Here is a 19,990-nt window from a genome sequence, read left to right as displayed (position 1 = left end):
TACAGCTAAATAACAAATCAGAAGTCATACATACGTACCGTACATATATTTGGCCCTCCATATTCTAAACTATTTGTCTTGAAGTTAGAAACAAGGCTATAGCTAGGCCCTAGGCCTAGGGGCTTGGGTAGAGGTTGTCAAAATGTCAACCTGTGGGTCGTGGGTCATTTTTCAATACCTTGAGTGAAAAAGAAAAACTCAAGCATGAAAATCGTGTGTGTGTGTGTGTGTGTGTGTGTGTGTGTGTGTGTGTGTGTGTGTGTGTGTGTGTGTGTGTGTGTGTGTGTGTGTGTGTGTGTGTGTGTGTGTGTGTGTGTGTGTGTGTGTGTGTGTGTGTGTGTGTGTGTGTGTGTGTGTGTGTGTGTGTGTGTGTGTGTGTGTGTGTGCGTGCGTGCGTCAATCAGGTTAGCTGCAGACAAAGGCAAAGCCATGTGCCTTGGAGCGGTTAGCACCACTCAAAAATCTAAATAAAAACAAGATGCATATACATTACACACAAATGTAAAACTAACACAACAAAATATAAAAAGGAGAAAATAACGCTAACCCCACCCACCCCACCCTGGACCAATGACTCCACAAAAAGCAGGGTCAAACATCATGCATACATGTGCAACGTTCCTACCACTGTAAGGACAGCCTATGCTAGACCATAAAAAGATTCTGTCCAGTTTAAGGAAAGAGTGGCTGTAGCCTACAAACTGTAAATTTGACTGTTGGACTGTATGAAAGTGGTCTAGTTTAGGTACAGTGTCTGAAACACAAAATGGAAATCCAGACGAAAAGCAATTGAGTTGACATCCAAGATATATTACAGTTCGTCCGATGTTTCGGTTTTTCTTTTTTTAGCTTTTAACCACTTTAACCAATTTTTTTTATTTTTATTGAAGGAATGTCACAGGAAGATAAACATCAGTAGTAGAAATTAGAAAACCCTTCAAGTTTTCTGGAAAATAACAACAAAAAGAAAACCAAATGGATTATTTTGATTTAAGCATGAAAAGCTCATCGGAGGCCAATATTGTCTTGAGCACAATGAGCAGTGTAATTATTGGTCGTGGTGAACAGATCCCCCAGGCACTTGTGTTATTAAAAGTACTAAACTTAATTCACTTACATTATTAATTAAGTATGAATGTAAGGATTTATTAACTTAATTAATTTAATTTAAGTACAAATACTCCAACCTATTGGGTTCAAAAAAGAATATGCATTTTATGGTCCAATTCTCCTCTCCAACAGGCCACAGGCAGCGCTAATGATCCTTTAGCCACAGTGTGAATTAATAGTTTATTTCGATCTTTCAGACATTACACAAAACAGTTTTTTTTTTAAGGTGATCGAAAAGGCATAGGCAGAAGCTTATATGTAGCTTATTAGTGCCTATCCTTATCCCAATATATTCCAAAATACTAATGAGGATATGCATAACAATCAACATATAAACAAAACAAACGAATGACATTTATAAAAGAAGAAAATTAAAAAGAAACAAACAAAACAGACAACGAGAAACGAGGAGGAAAAAAGACAAAAAGCTAAAATGTACTACTTCAATCCAACACTAAATAGCATAACATAACTCAACTCCCCACTCATTCCAGGTTATATTTATCCAATAATTCCTGTTTGAGCCTCTTTTTAAATTGCTTTAGGTTGATGCTTTGCTTTATAGGCTCAGACAAGCTGTTCCACAGCTTAACTCCATGAACAGAAACACACATGCTCTTCAAGGTAGTTCCAACACCTATTTGTTTAAAGTTTAGTTGCCCTCTCAACTCATACCTCCCATCCCTATCCCATTGTTCAGTACAGAATTCTTGCTTATTCTGCGGCCCAGATTGCGTCTGTCTCTCGTGTTCTTCCACCAACAAATAAGGCCAGTGACGACGCTGCTGATAACGGCAGTGCACAGCACCACCACTGTGGTCGGTAGGGTGGTGCAAGTGGTGGTGGTTGATGCTGTAGCAGTGGTAGTGGTGGTGGTGGTGGTGGGGGCCGTTGTAGACGATGGAGTGGTTGCAGTTTGAGTAGTTCTCGGTTTGGTGGCTGTGGGTCGAGTGGTGGTGGTGGTGGTGGTGGTGGTTGTTGTAGTGGGAGGTGGGTGTGCGTGACATATCAACTGATCCTCTGTTAGCGACATGATCTCCTGCCCCTTCAAATCCTCTGGACGCTCACAGACTTCAGGTGAAGTGGACTTGATTTTATCAGAGTTGGCCTTCATCCACTGGTACAGGTGAATCAGTCTGCAGTTGCAATTCCAAGGGTTGCCGTTGAGATTGACTTTGGTGAGTTTCGCCAAATGTATGAATATATCCTCCGGAAGAGTCCGTAGGTTGTTGTTAGCTAACCTCAGGGTGGACAGAGAGGCTAGTCTTTCAAATAAGGCTGCATCCAGTGACTTGAGCCCGTTGTTCATTAAATTCAGCTCTGTAAGCTTCTCTGGGCCCTCAAAATATTCAACAGACAAGGTTTCAAAGTTATTTCTAGACAGGTCTAGCTTTTTAAGTTTCTTGAGAGCACTGAATATTCCATTAGGAAGACTGCTGAGGTTATTTTCTTTGAAATTCAACTCGGTCAATTTGGGCATTTCTCCAAAGAGCACTGGAGGTAGACTAGTGAGTTCATTTTTGTCTAGAGTCAGTGTTTTAAGCTCCGGGAATCCCACAAAGAACCCTTGAGGTAACCCAGTGAGACGATTCCGGTCCAAATACAGCTTGGCCAACTTAGCTGTATGTTGAAACAAGCTGGGCGATAGTTCCGTTATTTTGTTTCCCTCCAAGTTAAAATCCTTCAAGTTGGGAATGCTGTGCAGCATCCCCTCGGGAAGCGAGGCCAGGTGATTTTCATAGAGTCTCAATATCTGTAGTTTTTTCAGGTTTGAAAACAGACTGGAGGATAAGGTAGTGAGATTGTTCTTAGCCAAATGTAGGATCGTAAGGCTTTCCAGATCATCAAAGGTCCCTTCCTCTATGTATTCTATCTCGTTAATCTGCAGTTGGATTTCATTTAGGTTCTTGAGGCCATCGAACAAGCCTTTCTCCAGACGACGAACCTTGTTGTGTTTTAGGACCAGCCTTTCCAGATTGCCGAGGCCCCTGAAGACTCCCACTGGGATGTGTGTTATTGGAGTGTTGGAGATCTCAATTTGCCTGAGGTTCACTAAGCCCTCAAAAGCACCAGGCTCGATAGACACGAGTGGAGTGTCCATGATGATTTCCACCTTTTCCAGCTGAGCGCTTCCGTTGAAGACTCCTTCGGGGATAGCGGTGATCTGACTTTTCACAAAGAACACCTCTGTTACCTGCGAGTCCAGAAGTCGTGGTATGTCAGCGGTGCTCGCGTCAAAAACTCTCTGGTGTTCCATGGGACATTCAATGTCACTATCGCATGTTGGAGATGAATATTCAAACAGAAAAGGTAGAAGAAATAGGACAATCTTGATTCCAGGCATGCTTCTTCTATGGAGAAAAACGAAACAAAGTTTTGGTGTTTGGAGTTTGGGATCACTCCAGTCGTTTCAATCGATGCTGTTAACAATTTGTAAACTGTACATTAAGACTGTTAACCCATTAAGACCGGGAAGCATCTGTGTCATTTTAGATTTGAAATAAGAAGCATTATTTTATACTTTGGCTTTCAAAAATAGCAGATATACAAGCCTAGGAGTTAGTAGATCTGCTATTTTTGAAAAGTTGTGAAAATATTTGAATATATATTAGGCATGTAACGATTCACTCAACTCACGATACGATTCGTATCACGATATGACGTTCACGATACGATTTTTCACGATATTTTAAACAAAACAAAATTTCCAGACCATTTTTTATTAATTTTATATAATTTATCTTCCCCCCAAGCTTTTTTTCCCCACTTTTTATTTATTTAACTACATTGAAAAAGAAGTAGCATTACTTTTGACAGTGCAGAAACATAATTGCCTTCCTTGATGTATTAATGAGAATCACCTTGGGCACAGTCACAGACACACAGCTCTTCTCTACGGAACTCTATACTAATGAAAGTGACTGCATGGAGTCTGTCTCATTTCTGTAAAATTACTTAATTTCTGTGCAACAACTGTAAACATGCTTTCTTGTTTAGAACCTAGCTCGAGTTAAGATGTAAAAAAAAAAGCATCAACGACCATCACCTGGGCACAGTCACAGACACATCCCCCCTCTACAGTGCTCTACTACTGAAAGTCTAATTTCCCTCCAAATTCACTTGAATATGATGGAATATGATTAAAGCTCACATTTCATATCACACACACCATAATTCACTAGCCCCCCTAAAGAAATGTATATTATATCGTCGAGATTAATATCGATATATATTGATACACGATATCGTTACATGCCTTATATATAAAATAAAATAAATGTGAACATTTTTAACTCAAATATTTGCTTCTGGCGTCCCTGGAACAATATATTCTGAAATGGGTCCTTGACATGAAAAGTTTTGAGCACCACTGATATAGCAACCAATGTCTATCAGAAAACTATTAGGATTTAGAAGGCATTTGTATAATTGGCCTCAGGTCGGAGGTTAAAGCACATCCTTCTCTTCAAATAACCATTACACATTTGTGTATGTTATTTAAAAAACACACAAAATATAGACCTACGTACCTCGTTATCATTTGCTGCCCCAGACGTGCAATGGAAGGTTGTTTCAGTTACAGAGAGAAGTGCAGGGTCATGTTACATGTTATAACATGATATGTTATATATCATGTACTGTATCTGGCACTGTATCTGAGTGAGTGGGATGCTTGTATGAGGCGTGGTGTCAAAAGGCCTCTGTTGAGTGAGATAAGATTCTATTTATATCTCTGCCTTATTGTTACGGCCTCCAAACAAGTAGTAAACAGAACCAGTGGGTCTAATTGGAAACCCCAACAGAACACCACCAAGAATATCTGCAAAGTTTTATTTTATTTACTTCCCACAAGATAGTGTGTATACTGTAAATAATTGGAGAAACAAATACTTCACCAAAATTAAATCAGGAAACCAAAAGGGCCTGGAGATGCCGGTCAAACTCAACAGAAGGATTAAGGTGGGGCCGGGCCACCCCCTATAGGGACGTTGAAGCTGCTCGCCCCAACCTAACTGAAAAAAAAAACGGACTAAACTCCAAACGAAAAGATAGAACTACCGGCCATGTCCAGGCCAAACTAACTAAAGGGAGACTACCGGCCATGTCCAGGCCAAACTGACTAAAGGGAACTACCGGCCATGTCCAGGCCAAACTAACTAAAGGTAGAACTACCGGCCATGTCCAGGCCAAACTAACTAAAGATAGAACTACCGGCCATGTCCAGGCCAAACTAACTAAAGATAGAACTACCGGCCATGTCCAGGCCAAACTAACTAAAGGTAGAACTACCGGCCATGTCCAGGCCAAACTAACTAAAGATAGAACTACCGGCCATGTCCAGGCCAAACTAACTAAAGGTAGAACTACCGGCCATGTCCAGGCCAAACTAACTAAAGGTAGACTACCGGCCATGTCCAGGCCAAACTAACTAAAGATAGAACTACCGGCCATGTCCAGGCCAAACTAACTAAAGATAGAACTACCGGCCATGTCCAGGCCAAACTAACTAAAGGTAGAACTACCGGCCATGTCCAGGCCAAACTAACTAAAGATAGACTACCGGCCATGTCCAGGCCAAACTAACTAAAGATAGAACTACCGGCCATGTCCAGGCCAAACTAACTAAAGGTAGAACTACCGGCCATGTCCAGGCCAAACTAACTAAAGATAGAACTACCGGCCATGTCCAGGCCAAACTAACTAAAGATAGAACTACCGGCCATGTCCAGGCCAAACTAACTAAAGATAGAACTACCGGCCATGTCCAGGCCAAACTAACTAAAGATAGAACTACCGGCCATGTCCAGGCCAAACTAACTAAAGGTAGAACTACCGGCCATGTCCAGGCCAAACTAACTAAAGATAGAACTACCGGCCATGTCCAGGCCAAACTAACTAAAGATAGAACTACCGGCCATGTCCAGGCCAAACTAACTAAAGGTAGAACTACCGGCCATGTCCAGGCCAAACTAACTAAAGATAGAACTACCGGCCATGTCCAGGCCAAACTAACTAAAGATAGAACTACCGGCCATGTCCAGGCCAAACTAACTAAAGGTAGAACTACCGGCCATGTCCAGGCCAAACTAACTAAAGATAGACTACCGGCCATGTCCAGGCCAAACTAACTAAAGGTAGACTACCGGCCATGTCCAGGCCAAACTAACTAAAGATAGAACTACCGGCCATGTCCAGGCCAAACTAACTAAAGATAGAACTACCGGCCATGTCCAGGCCAAACTAACTAAAGGTAGAACTACCGGCCATGTCCAGGCCAAACTAACTAAAGATAGAACTACCGGCCATGTCCAGGCCAAACTAACTAAAGATAGAACTACCGGCCATGTCCAGGCCAAACTAACTAAAGATAGAACTACCGGCCATGTCCAGGCCAAACTAACTAAAGATAGACTACCGGCCATGTCCAGGCCAAACTAACTAAAGGTAGACTACCGGCCATGTCCAGGCCAAACTAACTAAAGGGAGACTACCGGCCATGTCCAGGCCAAACTAACTAAAGGTAGACTACCGGCCATGTCCAGGCCAAACTAACTAAAGGTAGACTACCGGCCATGTCCAGGCCAAACTAACTAAAGGTAGACTACCGGCCATGTCCAGGCCAAACTAACTAAAGGTAGAACTACCGGCCATGTCCAGGCCAAACTAACTAAAGATAGAACTACCGGCCATGTCCAGGCCAAACTAACTAAAGATAGACTACCGGCCATGTCCAGGCCAAACTAACTAAAGGTAGACTACCGGCCATGTCCAGGCCAAACTAACTAAAAATTAAAAAACTAAACTAGAAAAAGTGCCCTTCGGCTTCGGGACACAGCTATACCAGAGCGTTTGTGATGTTTGGACAAAATGTGTAGGAGTAACATGTTTTTTTTGTTGCAATAATGTGTCTCTTAGTGGTTCTATAACAATGAAATGTTAAAGATATAACACGTAACAGTATATTCATAATTCAATAAATGGCTGGCAATATTATACATGACAGATCCGTCTTGTTTATGACGATTATAAAGATCATGTGTACCACTGATATTTGGATAAAATGGACACTAAAAAAAAGTGTTGCACATTAATCGGCCTCCTGGTGGCGCTCTAAAAGCCATCATTGAAAAATAGGCCAGATGTTTTTCATTGGCCTCTAGAGTTTTATGCAGATCGGTGCAGTTTTATGTAAAAACTCGACCTGGCCTGTTATAGAAAATGTCAAGTGGCATTTATTTCTCAGCCTATTGGGAATGTGTGTGTACAATTTCACCGCAAAAGGACGCTTCTGTTCACAGATGGACACACAGACGTGCAAAACATACTGCACTTCGCCTCCCCACCATACCTTCGGCCTGCCATATAAGCCTATGGCAATCCCTGATGTTATCACATAGTGTCCTTGTGCAGTGGTAAATGTCTGTGGAGAATTTGTCTGGAGAGTGGAAACTGACTGTGGAAAGTGGACTGACTAAATAATTAAATGTGCAGTCTATTTTGTGTAAAAAGCTTGCCAGCTAGGGCACAAACACTGAAGCAATGTATGACTAATTTAGTGATAATTAGGCCTGGAATCCAGGACTAATTATGAATTAGTCCTGGATTCCAGGCCTAATTCTCACTAAACCACAAGACACTACTAATATAATACACTCATATTCTTTGTCATCTGGACTCTACCAACCAAATGTAGCCTGTAGCCTATAGTTATTAAAAACATTGAGAGGGTTGCAGAAAAAACATATTAGGCTTTGATGCCATCAGAGATCAGATAGGCCTGTTTGACGGTGCAGAAACATAATTGCCTTGATGCATAAAACAATGTACGCGTGTCAACGAGCAGCTGCACACAGACGTCTGTCTCGTTGGTTTTTGTCTCCAAAAACCAGAGGAGGCCTGACACCCTCGGTGGAAAATCTGCCCCCTCAGTTTAAGTTTTATGTACATATTGTTTTACTATTTTAAAATGGTGTGCCCCTGTGACATAACTGCCCCCTCAGTCATTAACTTAATCCTGGATCTGAGCCTGCCTTGAATATGATGGAATATGATTAAGGATTACTGTGCAAAACATCAGAAGAAAACAGAAGATATTCAGGAAAATAGCAGATCCACAAGCTCAAAACATGTCACCACACACAAGTAGGCCTAAATCATTGACTAATCTTTGATTGGTCAATGATTTACCTGCTGGCCTCTGCTCATACAGGGAGGTTACCTGAAGTTAAAAAACCTTTGGATTGATTTTGTTTCCGACTTGCTCCAGGGAGAAGAGACAGTCGAGCAATGGATTTCCTGCCGTTCTCTGCCGAGACGTGGACTCTCCTGGTGGCCGTGGTCACCCTGCTTCTAGTGTATGACTCGTCTCTTTCTGAGATTTTACAGAAATGTGTGTGTGTGGCATGTGTGTATTAGTGTGGGTGTGTGTGTATGTGCCACGATGTTGGTGAGTTTATTGAACTCTGAATGGAGAGCTCTGGATTAATTTTTTATTTTTTTTAAGTTGAAGTCCTATCTTTTAAAGGATCTAATAATAATTATTATTTGGTCTTTACACACAGGTACTTGTATTGGCCCTATGGGACGTTTAAGAGGCTGGGCATTCCGGGTCCTACTCCGATCCCTATAATTGGCACCATGCTGTCGTATAGAAAGGTTGGAGCACTGTCCATTTTAGCTTCTTCTTTTGACTATCCAGCACACATTTCCCTTTTTGGGCACATGCAAATGACTATAGCCACAATTTGAAACACTAGATTTGTTTTTAATGGGTTGACTATCCAAACAAAAGTCCTATCTGAACGAAACAACGTTAAACGCACCAGCTGTATACAACAGGCTTGAATTATCCTCTTTCTATCTGCAAATTGTTCCACCGGGTCTGTAGGTCATGCTATGAGCTACTTTCTGTCAAGAAATTCTGTGCAGGTGATAATTTTTTCTAAGTGTTGCAGCAGCAGGATGTTGCATTATTGCAAATGAGCGCTTCCAAACTCCAACACTTTGAAAAATAATCACCATTTACAGAATTTCTTGACGGAAAGTAACCAATAACATGTTGTCTAGTTGTCTACAGTGGATTTTTATAGAAAGAGCATCATTCAAGCCTTTCGTACATGCAGCTACAATGTTGGTGAGTTTAACATTGTTAATACAATCAGATAGGACTTTTCTGTTGGATGTACTGTATGTCAATGGCTGGTGTTGCAACTCTAGATTTAAAACATTAAAAATAATCTAGTGTTGAAAATTGCGGCTCGCCAATGACCTGCGTAGTTTATACTTGTACACCATATTCCGATGTTCTAAGTGTTAGCAACTTATTTGCCAAATTAGCTACTGACTCTATATTATGATTTATATTATTGTTCACACCTAGGGATGGGCTGATTTTGATATGGACTGCTTCAACAAGTATGGAAAAACATGGGGGTGAGTAGAGTACTAATTGTCCACCTCTTAATTTCAGAGCTGCCTGCCTGTTTGTCTACATCACACATGCTTCCTAAAATCATTGGTCACAGACACGAACGAGCCATCAAACACCTAGAACTAGAAACGTGAAAACATCAGCAGCAGCAACTACTATGTCTGCTAGTCAAGCCACCATACTGTATCACCATGTCCATTATCTGGCTTATTTGGTCCTGGCTGTTTTGTTGTTAAAAGTCAACAAGGGTGCAAACAACAATGGTGATAAATTGCCAGATCCATCTTCTGTCATTACCAATGAGTATTAATCTGTTGTGTCGTGAGTCTAGCTGTCAATGGTGTCACTGGTCACTAGCTGTACTACACTACAACACTGTAGCCTCAGAGCAAGCCAACAAACAACATGGCACCCGGAACGAGTCCTTCTAAGGCAGGCTCCACCCAGACTCTGCACATTTCTCGTCCCCTATAGCAAATGACCCTGTTCACAGCCTCAATCTCACAGTTCAGTTATCACAGTACTGCCATATGGAAAGAGATATAGGAAAGCTCACTTTAGCTAGCAGGCATTTCATCCACGCTGCCACAATTTCAGAATTAACCAAACCGGATGTATTTAGGAGACGCCATGTATCGTCTTGATCTGTATGGTGCTGTGTTTCTACGTTGAACAGGCTGTGAATACAAATCTCCCTCTGGGATAATACAAGATTAATATCATACTGTTTGCATACTGTGTGTGTGTGTGTGTGTGTGTGTGTGTGTGTGTGTGTGTGTGTGTGTGTGTGTGTGTGTGTGTGTGTGTGTGTGTGTGTGTGTGTGTACGCATCAGGCGAGCGTGATGTTTTGGATTCAGTGCAACTGAAGTGTCTCTTCTTTGCGTGTCCAGCATCTATGACGGCCGCCTGCCAGTGCTGTGCATCACAGATCCTGCCATGGTGAAGGCAGTCCTCGTTAAGGAGTGCTACTCTATATTCACCAATCGCAGGGTAACTGCACACACTGACCATTATGTCTCAAAAGGTAGTCTCACCGCCAGGGGAGCATTACTCAACGGGCCTGTTGGGCACAGCTAGGCCCTGAGTTAGGGGCGGGGGGCTTGAGCCTCTCAAGCTCAGGGGGCCCCAAAAAGTGCAAAATTGGACTGCATCACTGTTATTAACTTTGCATCATAACTAGTTCAAAGTCTTCTAAATGAACATGATGTTCATATAGCTGGTTATGGTCCCATTTAGAGTAAGATAAATTAGGTGCATTGTGGATGGATGGATAGATAGACATTTATTGATACTGCAGGGGAAATTCACGACTCCTGGCTCCTTTTCTGTTCAGTTGTCAGTTGTCTCTTGTCAAGATCAGATTGAAATGTACCTGTTGCCTTTGTTCCTACCACAATGTGTCATAGAACTTCCGTTTCAACGGGCCACTGTATGATGCTGTGTCCATCGCTGAGGATGACCAGTGGAGGAAAATCCGTGGTATCCTGTCTCCCACGTTCACCTCTGGACGACTTAAGGAGGTACGGTGACGTGTCTCTCCACACCCTGAACTGGTTCAACAAATTATGCAATTTATATTTCCATGTGGGGGGGTGCGTCAGCTAGGTCGGGCACTAACAGGGGGTGCATGGCCAAAAAGGTTTGTGAACCGCTGCTGTAGAGTAACTAAACATGACGTCTACAGTCACACACACAGCAGGAAGGAACACCACTTAACATGAACTCCTCTTTGCCACAGATGTTTGTCATAATGAAAAAGCACTCGGCTAACCTGGTCACCTGTATGAAGAGGACAGCAGACAAGGCTGAAGCCTTAGACCTGAAGGAGTAGGAATCACACTCGCACTGCATCATGTGCATGAAAAATGTCCACACAAACTGAAGTTTTGTCAGTCAAGCCTGTGTGTTTTGAACTGTTTTCAAGGTTTTTTGGAGCCTACAGTATGGACGTGGTGGCGAGCACATCGTTTAGTGTAGACATTGACTCACTGAACAACCCAGCGGATCCCTTTGTCACCAACATCAAGAAGATGCTGAAGTTTAACCTGTTTGACCCACTCTTACTATCAGTAGGTAGGACACCTTATTAGTGGCAGGGCAACCAGACTATAGTAAACACTTTTTTATTCATGAGTAACTTATTTTGAGTCACTACTCCTCCCACAATTTTGACGGTACGCACTTGAGCCATATGTCAAATCGACCGGCTTCATCGGGAATCGCTCATTGCTAAGAGAAATGTTATATAGTTTAATTGATATTTATTAGTGTGTTAAATTTCCCCATTGACATGAATGGGGAAAATGCGAAAACTTTTTCCTCGGAGACCGTAAGCGCTATAGTTACAAAACGTGGAGGGGAGGTTCATAATAATTAGTAATTAATCTAACCTGGCAATTTCTCCCCCCCTTCCAACTTCCACGTATACATTTTATACATGTTATTTTCCTAAGCATACTGTGATTTGTTTTTGTGTTGAAGCCTAGCAGCTCTAGATTCCATTAATTTCCTGACGGTATGAAACCATAAACTTTAATGCATTTTTATCTCTAATATCCATTTTCAGCTTTGTTCCCCTTCCTGGCTCCCATCTTTGAGAAGTTAAACTTGTCTATTATTCCCGCCTCCGTCGCTGACTTTTTCTACGCTTCAATGCAGAAGATCAAGTCCAACCGAGAGGCCACTGCACACAATGTATGGTTGACCTTTTTCTTTATTAAAGACACAAACATTCCTGAAATGTATTAAGAAAAGGTCAAAGGCTTAGTTCCATTGTAGTCCTTCATGGTCTAAAAGTTTGACATGGTATGACTTGTTCTGCAGTGTGTGTGTGTGTGTGTGTGTGTGTGTGTGTGTGTGTGTGTGTGTGTGTGTGTGTGTGTGTGTGTGTGTGTGTGTGTGTGTGTGTGTGTGTGTGTGTGTGTGTATACTGTAATAAAAAGCTGCATGTTTTCAGAGTCGGGTAGACCTCCTTCAGTTGATGATAGACTCTCAAAAAGGCGACAACCCCAAGGAAGATGAACCAATTAAAGGTGACTTATATTGCTCTTGTACGGCATGGTACTGGTATAGTAAATGTACATTACGCCTTTTAGGCTCACAACTTAATGCCTCACAGCCGGTACACACTTACAGTACACACTTACAGTATGCAGTTTGCATGCACACACTGACTCTCTATCTAACCTCGTGTCACCAGGCTTTCCACCACTTATCTATCTCTGCTGGATTTCATCCAACATGCACACTCCCACATGTACAGTACACCTACACAAGTTGTCATAGCCTTCTTAATCTGCACAGAAGAATCCTATACTGTAAAATAGTACATCTACAAGCACGCAGGCCGGGCGTTGCAATGCTAAGCGTTCTGAGATTGCAGATCCGTTTTCTTTTTTACAGACTGTTTGGATTCTAGGGATCGAGTGGTTCAAGTGAATTAACTAATGCTAAGCTAATGCATGCTTTGTGGACTGTGGAGGTGATCTGACACATACACACACAGAGAACATCCGTTATCATTTATCAGTCACGTCTAATTCTTGTCTCTCAGGGTTGAGCGACCATGAGATTCTTTCTCAGGCGATGATCTTCATCTTTGCTGGCTATGAAACCACAAGCACTACTCTCACCTTCTTGGCCTATAACTTGGCAACAAACCCTCACATTATGAAACGTCTGCAGGAGGAGATAGATACCACCTTCCCTAACCAGGTAAGACGTTAGGAAATAAAACGTCTGGGTCTCCGAGGCTAGTAAAGAAGTAGACAACTGGTGGTCTTAACTTAATTTCCCAATGGTGTGGAATGGATCCCCAGATGTCACTGCGATGGGTCTATGCAGGGCTGACCTTGACTACATTGTTGTACTTGTTCTTGTTCAGCATTTTGGTTTGTCTCTGGCAATGTAAATGTGCTATATAAACTTCTTAATCGGTTAATAGTCATAGGAACTTATCTACTAATCGATTACGAATAGTTGATTTTATCAACAAATTGTTAAATTTGTGTTTTCTGCATACAGAGGACAAAAACGTCTAATGTCATAATGGCTAATTGCTAGTATAGACTCACTGGCATAATTAAACGGTTAAATTAATCTAGAGTTTACAATTTGATGTTCCTGGGGAAAAGAATCATACAAATCAAATGACAAAGCGGAGACCAAACGGAGGATAGCCCTAGTAGAAATGCCACGTAACAGAAATGCTACGATAATGTCTGAGTCCCAGCCAAGTTGGAGCGTTGTAATGCACACATAGTGCTTGGGACTAAGCCAAATTATAAAACCTATCTGTCACATTGGAAAGAATTAAGCAACACAAAAGCAGAGTAAAACTAGAATGCTATCCGGCCCTAAACGGAGAATGCACTGGCAGAATACCTGAGCACCATGACCCAAAACAGAGAAAAGGTAGCAGTCTTGTCATTGAGAAAGGCCGTCATATGCAGACCTGTCTCCCTAGAGAAGACGGACTATGACCCCACTGCACACAAACAGTGGAAACTGGGCTAAATCTGTCCACTTGTACCAAGATATCGGACACATATACACATATTCCCACAGATTACAATCACCCACTGAGATTTAGAAAACATGACTAATGACCAACAAAAAAAATCTGCTGGGTGAAGTACAACAATGTGCAAACACAGCAAGATTTGTGAGCTGCTGTGATATGAGAAGGATATCAAATGGAACACAACCACCATAAAGACTACCGGTAATTATGTGTATTCCTGCACTATATCTGCATCAATTGATCTTAATTGGTACATAGAAATTGATTATTTGACATTCTGACTTTCAAGTGTACATACATCTTGTTGTGATTGTATTATTCCACTTTTTGCTTTGGCAATGTATGTATAGGCTATGTTTTCTCACGCCAATAAAGCCTGGGCATTGAATTGTGGCTTGTTGTCCTGCAGGCTCCAGTCCAGTACGAGGCCCTGCTGCACATGGAGTACTTGGACAGTGTGATCAGCGAGTCTCTACGGTTGTACCCCATCGTCCTGCGCCTGGAACGTGTTGCCAAGGCATCTGTGAAGATCAATGGCTTAACGATTCCAAAAGACACGGTTGTTGCGGTACCCGTATGGACCCTACAAAGGGACCCGGCTGTGTGGCCCAATCCAGAGGAATTTAAACCCGAAAGGTGTTTGTGTCTGTCTTTATGTGCCACCAATAGATTATTCACATGAAACGAACCAACCCAGTAAGACAACCTGTCACCGCCTTGCTGTTTGTCATCAGGTTCAGCAAGGAGAACAAGGACACAATCGACCCGTACACCTACATGCCTTTCGGTGCGGGGCCGAGGAACTGTATTGGAATGCGCTTTGCTCTGGTGTCGCTGAAACTGGCCTTAGTCGAGGTCCTGCAGAAGTTTAGTTTTGCTACGTGCGACGAGACAGAGGTGAGACTGAATGTTTAGGTTTTGGTTTTTCATAAACTGTTAAAGGTGCTGTACAGTAAATTACATTTAAATCAATGTTGTTAAAGATATATTGTGGTTTTTAATAATTGCTATTGAGTGTTTTAGTAGGGGTCTACCATATGGTCTCCAGTTCTTTGATATAACACAGGGTACATTGTCGGATGGGTTGCCAATTTCATCCAATTCAGGAGAGACAATCCCACAGATTATTTTGCATAATAATGTTCCGATGGCTGTTCAACTCCTTTAAGAATTAAAATAATAAGGGCTACATTTTGTTTTGTAAGGTGTTCCATTTGTTCTCATCCTATCTCTGCTTTGTCATTTGCTCATAGATTCCTATTGAGATGGACATCCAGATGATGCTGATGCCAAAACGTCCAGTTAAACTGAAGCTGGTGGCGCGTACGCCCTGCTAATGGAACATAATACTCATACCTTCTGTAACGCTAAGAAATATCAAAATGGAAACACAAGAACAAACATATCAAAGACTTTTGTGTTTAGAATTGTCTGTGTGTGGAATAAATTGCTTTTGCCAATCATTTGCCTTCTGTATATGCTTAAGTTAGACCCCTTTCGTCCACTTTCCACAGCAGACCATAACAGCCCTCATAGCATAGAGTGGAGCCCCATAAGCTTTTTTCATGTTTTTAGGTGAGCGTTCGACACAAGTGCCAATCAAAGTGACTGTACTGGCCTATCACAGTGCGTCTTTTCCAGGACTTGGCAAAACACATAACAGCATAACCTCTGTTAAGCGACTGTGGTGGCTCGCGTGGACAACCAAGGCCGATTGATAAAAAATAAACGTCACATGAACACAACAAAATAATGTGTGCTCCTGTCCTTCAGTGAATGCAGAGTAGACACTTGAAAAAGCATAGCGTTTAGAAATGTTTTTGTCTGCAGCAAGAATCACAGTTAAGTATAATAGCTAAACTCTAATAGTGCACAGACACATGATGGAAATGGTATCATTCTCAGCTGTAATGGAATGAGCTACGAGAAGGTAAACAAGGGACAATCAGTCTGAGGTGTGTGTGTGTGTGTGTGTGTGTGTGTGCGTGTGTGTGAAAAAAGTACAGGGTTCTGTTAGCACAAACATTCCCCCAATCGAAGCTCATAACAACTTACCCTTTCCTTTGTACAAGGAAGGACATGCGTACAGTACATACATACAATAACCATGTGTAATACATGCAGGAACTGGAGTGTATGGGTGTATGTGTTGTGTTTGTATAATGAGTTTTCAAAGTCCTCAGTGGAGTCTCATTTTGACTCTGAACTAGTGAACTTTCTCTGTTTCTTTGTCGTGCTTCTCTGAGCTGTTGCTATGGTGATGTGATGGGCGCCTGTTCTCCTTATCCATCGCTAGAACCCTGCTGGACCTGGTTGAGATAGAGAGAGAGAGAGAGAGAGAGAGATAGAGACAGACACATGAGAGGTCCATCGAGATGAATAGGCTCTCTGCAGACACAAAATGTGTCACTGGGGTCTGGGCCATGGCTCAGCGGTCCAGGCACCTTGGCTGGTAATCCAGTCTGGCAGTGTGCCGCAGATTCGATTCCCAATCCCGACGGCCTTTACTGCATGTTCCCCCCATCCCTCTCCCCATTTCCTGTCAGCCTACTGTCTGTCCCTCCATAAAAAATATATAAAATAAAGGCGAAAGCCATAAAAAATAGAAAATAAATGTGTCACTGCACACTACATCAGCTTTGTTACACACCTCAATATCAGCCTTTTTTTTGCTGACTTTTTGGATAACGTTTTACCACTTTCAACCTTGTTGACATTTTCTGGGCATGTCATAGGGTTTTTAGTTTTTATGTTTTGAAACAACATGGCTAAAAGCTTAGTTACAATACATTGCTTTAGCTTGTAGATCGCCAAATTTTGAAAGGTTTTGAATAGGCTTTACATGGTCAAATCAAAAGTCATGTTTATTAAAACGTTTTGCGTTTAGTTAAAAAAGAAAAGAAGAAAATATATTCAGAGGCTCTGAACTGGCTACTACTGCATTTATGCAGTATTATATATTTATGTAGTATGCAGTAGTAGCTTTAGTCAGCACATTTAAGACAAATAAAATAAAACAGTACATTCATCAATTAACTATGATGACAATCATGAAACATAAATTGTATTTAGCAAATGGAGAGTGATTAATCCTCCTTTCAGTCTTTGGAGAGGACAAACTTCATAAAACAAACAAGCTTATGAAACAAATTCAACTAATCAGTTTACTTTAAAACTGAGAAAAATGATGAATGGGCAAAGTGCCAAAATCACTGAAGTGAAAAGGGGGAGGGGTATATGTAGTATGGGAAAATTGTCCTTGACTTTTATTTTTACAGGGGCCAGTTTCGAATTGCAACTATTGAGCTATTTAACACCAATACCTTCCTTTAAAAGAGGGCAGAGAGATCTCCATTTTACATCCCAATGCCGCCACCATGTGGACATTGTTTGATTCGCCTAGCTTCTCCTGCTCCAATTCCTCAATCATATGGATCCAGTATCCGACTTTTCCCACCATCTTGTACTTTGTGTGTTTATAAACAGAGCAACCCCTCACATAAAAAACCCTCTAGGATGGTTCATACCTACACCATAGAAACATCTGTTTCTAAGAAACGCACCAAAATATCACTTAAAAGATTAGTGATTATTACCTGACTCAAAATGTAGGCAAAGTGATTACCTCTCAAACTGTAATCTGTCATGCAGTCTATATAATTACTACAAATCACAAGGTTAATTGGAAGGCTTTCAACTATTTATTTATTTTTGATTCGGCCTCAAATGTATGAGACAGTTAAATCTCTTTATAGGCCTATAATGTAATTTCATTACTTAGGGTACTCACTGTAACTAGGCTACAGTTAGCCTACCATTTCTTTTGATTGATTGATTGATTGAAATCTTTATTAACAGTTTGCAGAATTACAGTACATTTCAAGCACAAACTCAATACAAAGACTGTTAACTGTGAGTGGACGACCCAATTAAGCCTTACACTTGTTTACAACAGGGTCCACATTGTTCAATTCATCAAAACATTTAGAGACAAACAAATAGACACTTCTATGTAGTTAAAGAACAGAACAGGAATTCATCATATAGGAAATTAGATGCACTCGTTATCCTTAGTTATCCTGTTAATATGCTAATTCCTGCAACATCAGAGGCAGATTTGGAAAGTTTCATCTGATTAGGCCATCTGATTATATTGCTTTGAGATTTGGGTGCATTGCATTGTGAATGGGTTAAAAAACATTATAGGCCTACCTACAAATTCCTGAGGAACTGCACAGGAACTGGGTTAAAAAATGTGCAAGCAGTTGAAAGTAACACACACACACACACACACACACACACACACACACACACACACACACACACACACACACACACACACACACACACACACACACACACACACACACACACACACTACTGTCAGTCAGACTGTTTGAATACCATAGATAGACCGTCCCTATTTCATGTCCTGTGACTCCCATCCCAATGCTGCCTCCATGTGGTCATCCATTCATCCGTCCATCCATCCATCTTCAACCGCTTATCCGTAGTCGGGTCACGGAGGCAACAGCTCCACCAGAGAGCTCCAGACATCCCTCTCCAGAGCAACATAACTTCCTCCTGAGGGATCGTCCCAGTGGAACGTCCATCGAGGACTTCCCTAGGGAGACGCTCGAGAGGCATCCTAACCAGATGCCCGAACCACCTAAGCTGGCTCCTTTCCTGGCGAAGAAGCAGCGACTCTACTCAGAGTCTCTCTCGCGTGACTCGACTTCATGTGGTCATCTCACTGATTGATTATCTCCTGTTACTTTCTTCCTCAATGTCAACAAAGTCCTAGGGAGACATGGGGAGAACATACAAACTCCACTCCACCAGAAAAAGCACTTTACATCAGGGTCCTCCATTTTCAATTCATCAGAACATTTAAAGACATACAAATATACACTGCGATGCAACAAAATAAATCATCATATACACAGTTAAAAAATAATAATAGGGGAAGGGGGGGACGTTTTTACAGGCCAGTTTCGAATATGCAGCCGGCCGTAAGTGCTCTTTGAGAGCAGTATTGAGGGAGTCTAGGGATTCATGTTTCTTGTTTGGCTGTTGGTAGGGTGTTCCACGTTTTAGTGACATAGGAGTGAAATTAATTTAGCCCCTTAGGAGCCATATCTGGGTTGAACGTGGTTTGTGGAACTATATAGGTACCCTCACAAAAACATGCAGAAATCCTGGTCTCTAGTCTAAACTACCTCCACCTGCCCAGCCGGGGCACCTGATGGAGGGGAAAGGAACTGGTCGGAATAACATGTTCCTTCCACGTGCTAAGTCCGTCCGAGGAAATTCCCCCGTCAGGTGAAAAGAAGCAACTCCTCATGCATAGAAGGAAGCATGAGGTCATCCCGCTGTCCCCCCAGGTTGGCAGAGGAAGTGTAGCGCAGGATTACATTAGATAATTGACACTGGGTGGAAAGAAAATGGTGGGATAAAAATTATAGAAAAAAACAGGAGTCAATGAACCCACAGAGCCTAGTCCTTCCACGCGCCACATTGATGAGATCCTCCCGCATACCCAGTCCCGGCAGAGTAGTTCAGGAGAAATGGATTGTGTGGCCCTGGTTTTTCCCTAATGGGACTGATCGAGGGTACAGCTATAGCTACCCTATAGCTAGTGTAAGTCGGGACTTGATCACCCCGGCTGGGTCACCTGAGTAAGGGGTATGATGTTGGGAGACCCGAAACCCTGATGACCTTGGGATACATCACTGAGGATACGTCCCAGGTGCATCCATGCGATGTATCTTTTTGGGGAACATATAGTCTGGCACAATCACTTGTGATGACAGATGCAGGGGTTTGCCTTGTCTGTCATGTAGGCCTATACAACCCTCATGCCAACGACCCCCAAATTAGCCTATATGCAGTGGTCTGTAAACTTCTGATTTTTATTTATGTTTTA

The 19,990-nt window shown here is 42.0% G+C and overlaps 2 protein-coding genes across 2 annotated transcripts; one reads left to right on the top strand and one right to left on the bottom strand.

Moving 5' to 3' along the window:
- Positions 1-703: 703 nt before the first annotated feature.
- LOC308311665 (uncharacterized protein) lies at positions 704-3,443 on the bottom strand. Its single transcript, XM_080758451.1, has one exon. It carries the CDS (start codon positions 3,365-3,367, stop codon positions 1,775-1,777), a length of 1,593 nt encoding a protein of 530 aa, XP_080614577.1. The 5' UTR covers positions 3,368-3,443; the 3' UTR covers positions 704-1,774.
- A 4,954-nt stretch (positions 3,444-8,397) lies between these two features.
- Positions 8,398-15,451, top strand: LOC308312054 (cytochrome P450 3A30-like; the record flags this gene model as incomplete). The annotated part of the gene is made up of 13 exons (XM_080758886.1): positions 8,398-8,465; positions 8,673-8,766; positions 9,491-9,543; positions 10,433-10,532; positions 10,949-11,062; positions 11,281-11,369; positions 11,467-11,615; positions 12,109-12,236; positions 12,499-12,574; positions 13,096-13,256; positions 14,474-14,700; positions 14,799-14,961; positions 15,318-15,451. 13 exons carry the CDS (start codon positions 8,398-8,400, stop codon positions 15,399-15,401), a joined length of 1,506 nt encoding a protein of 501 aa, XP_080615012.1. The 3' UTR covers positions 15,402-15,451.
- Between the last annotated feature and the right edge of the window lie 4,539 nt (positions 15,452-19,990).

This window comes from Protomyctophum bolini (genome assembly GCF_963924005.1).
Source record: "Protomyctophum bolini genome assembly, chromosome: 3".
NCBI classification, from domain to species: Eukaryota; Metazoa; Chordata; class Actinopteri; order Myctophiformes; family Myctophidae; genus Protomyctophum; species Protomyctophum bolini.
Note: the sequence above shows the minus strand (reverse complement) of the source record. Positions and strands in the feature narration are given on the sequence as shown.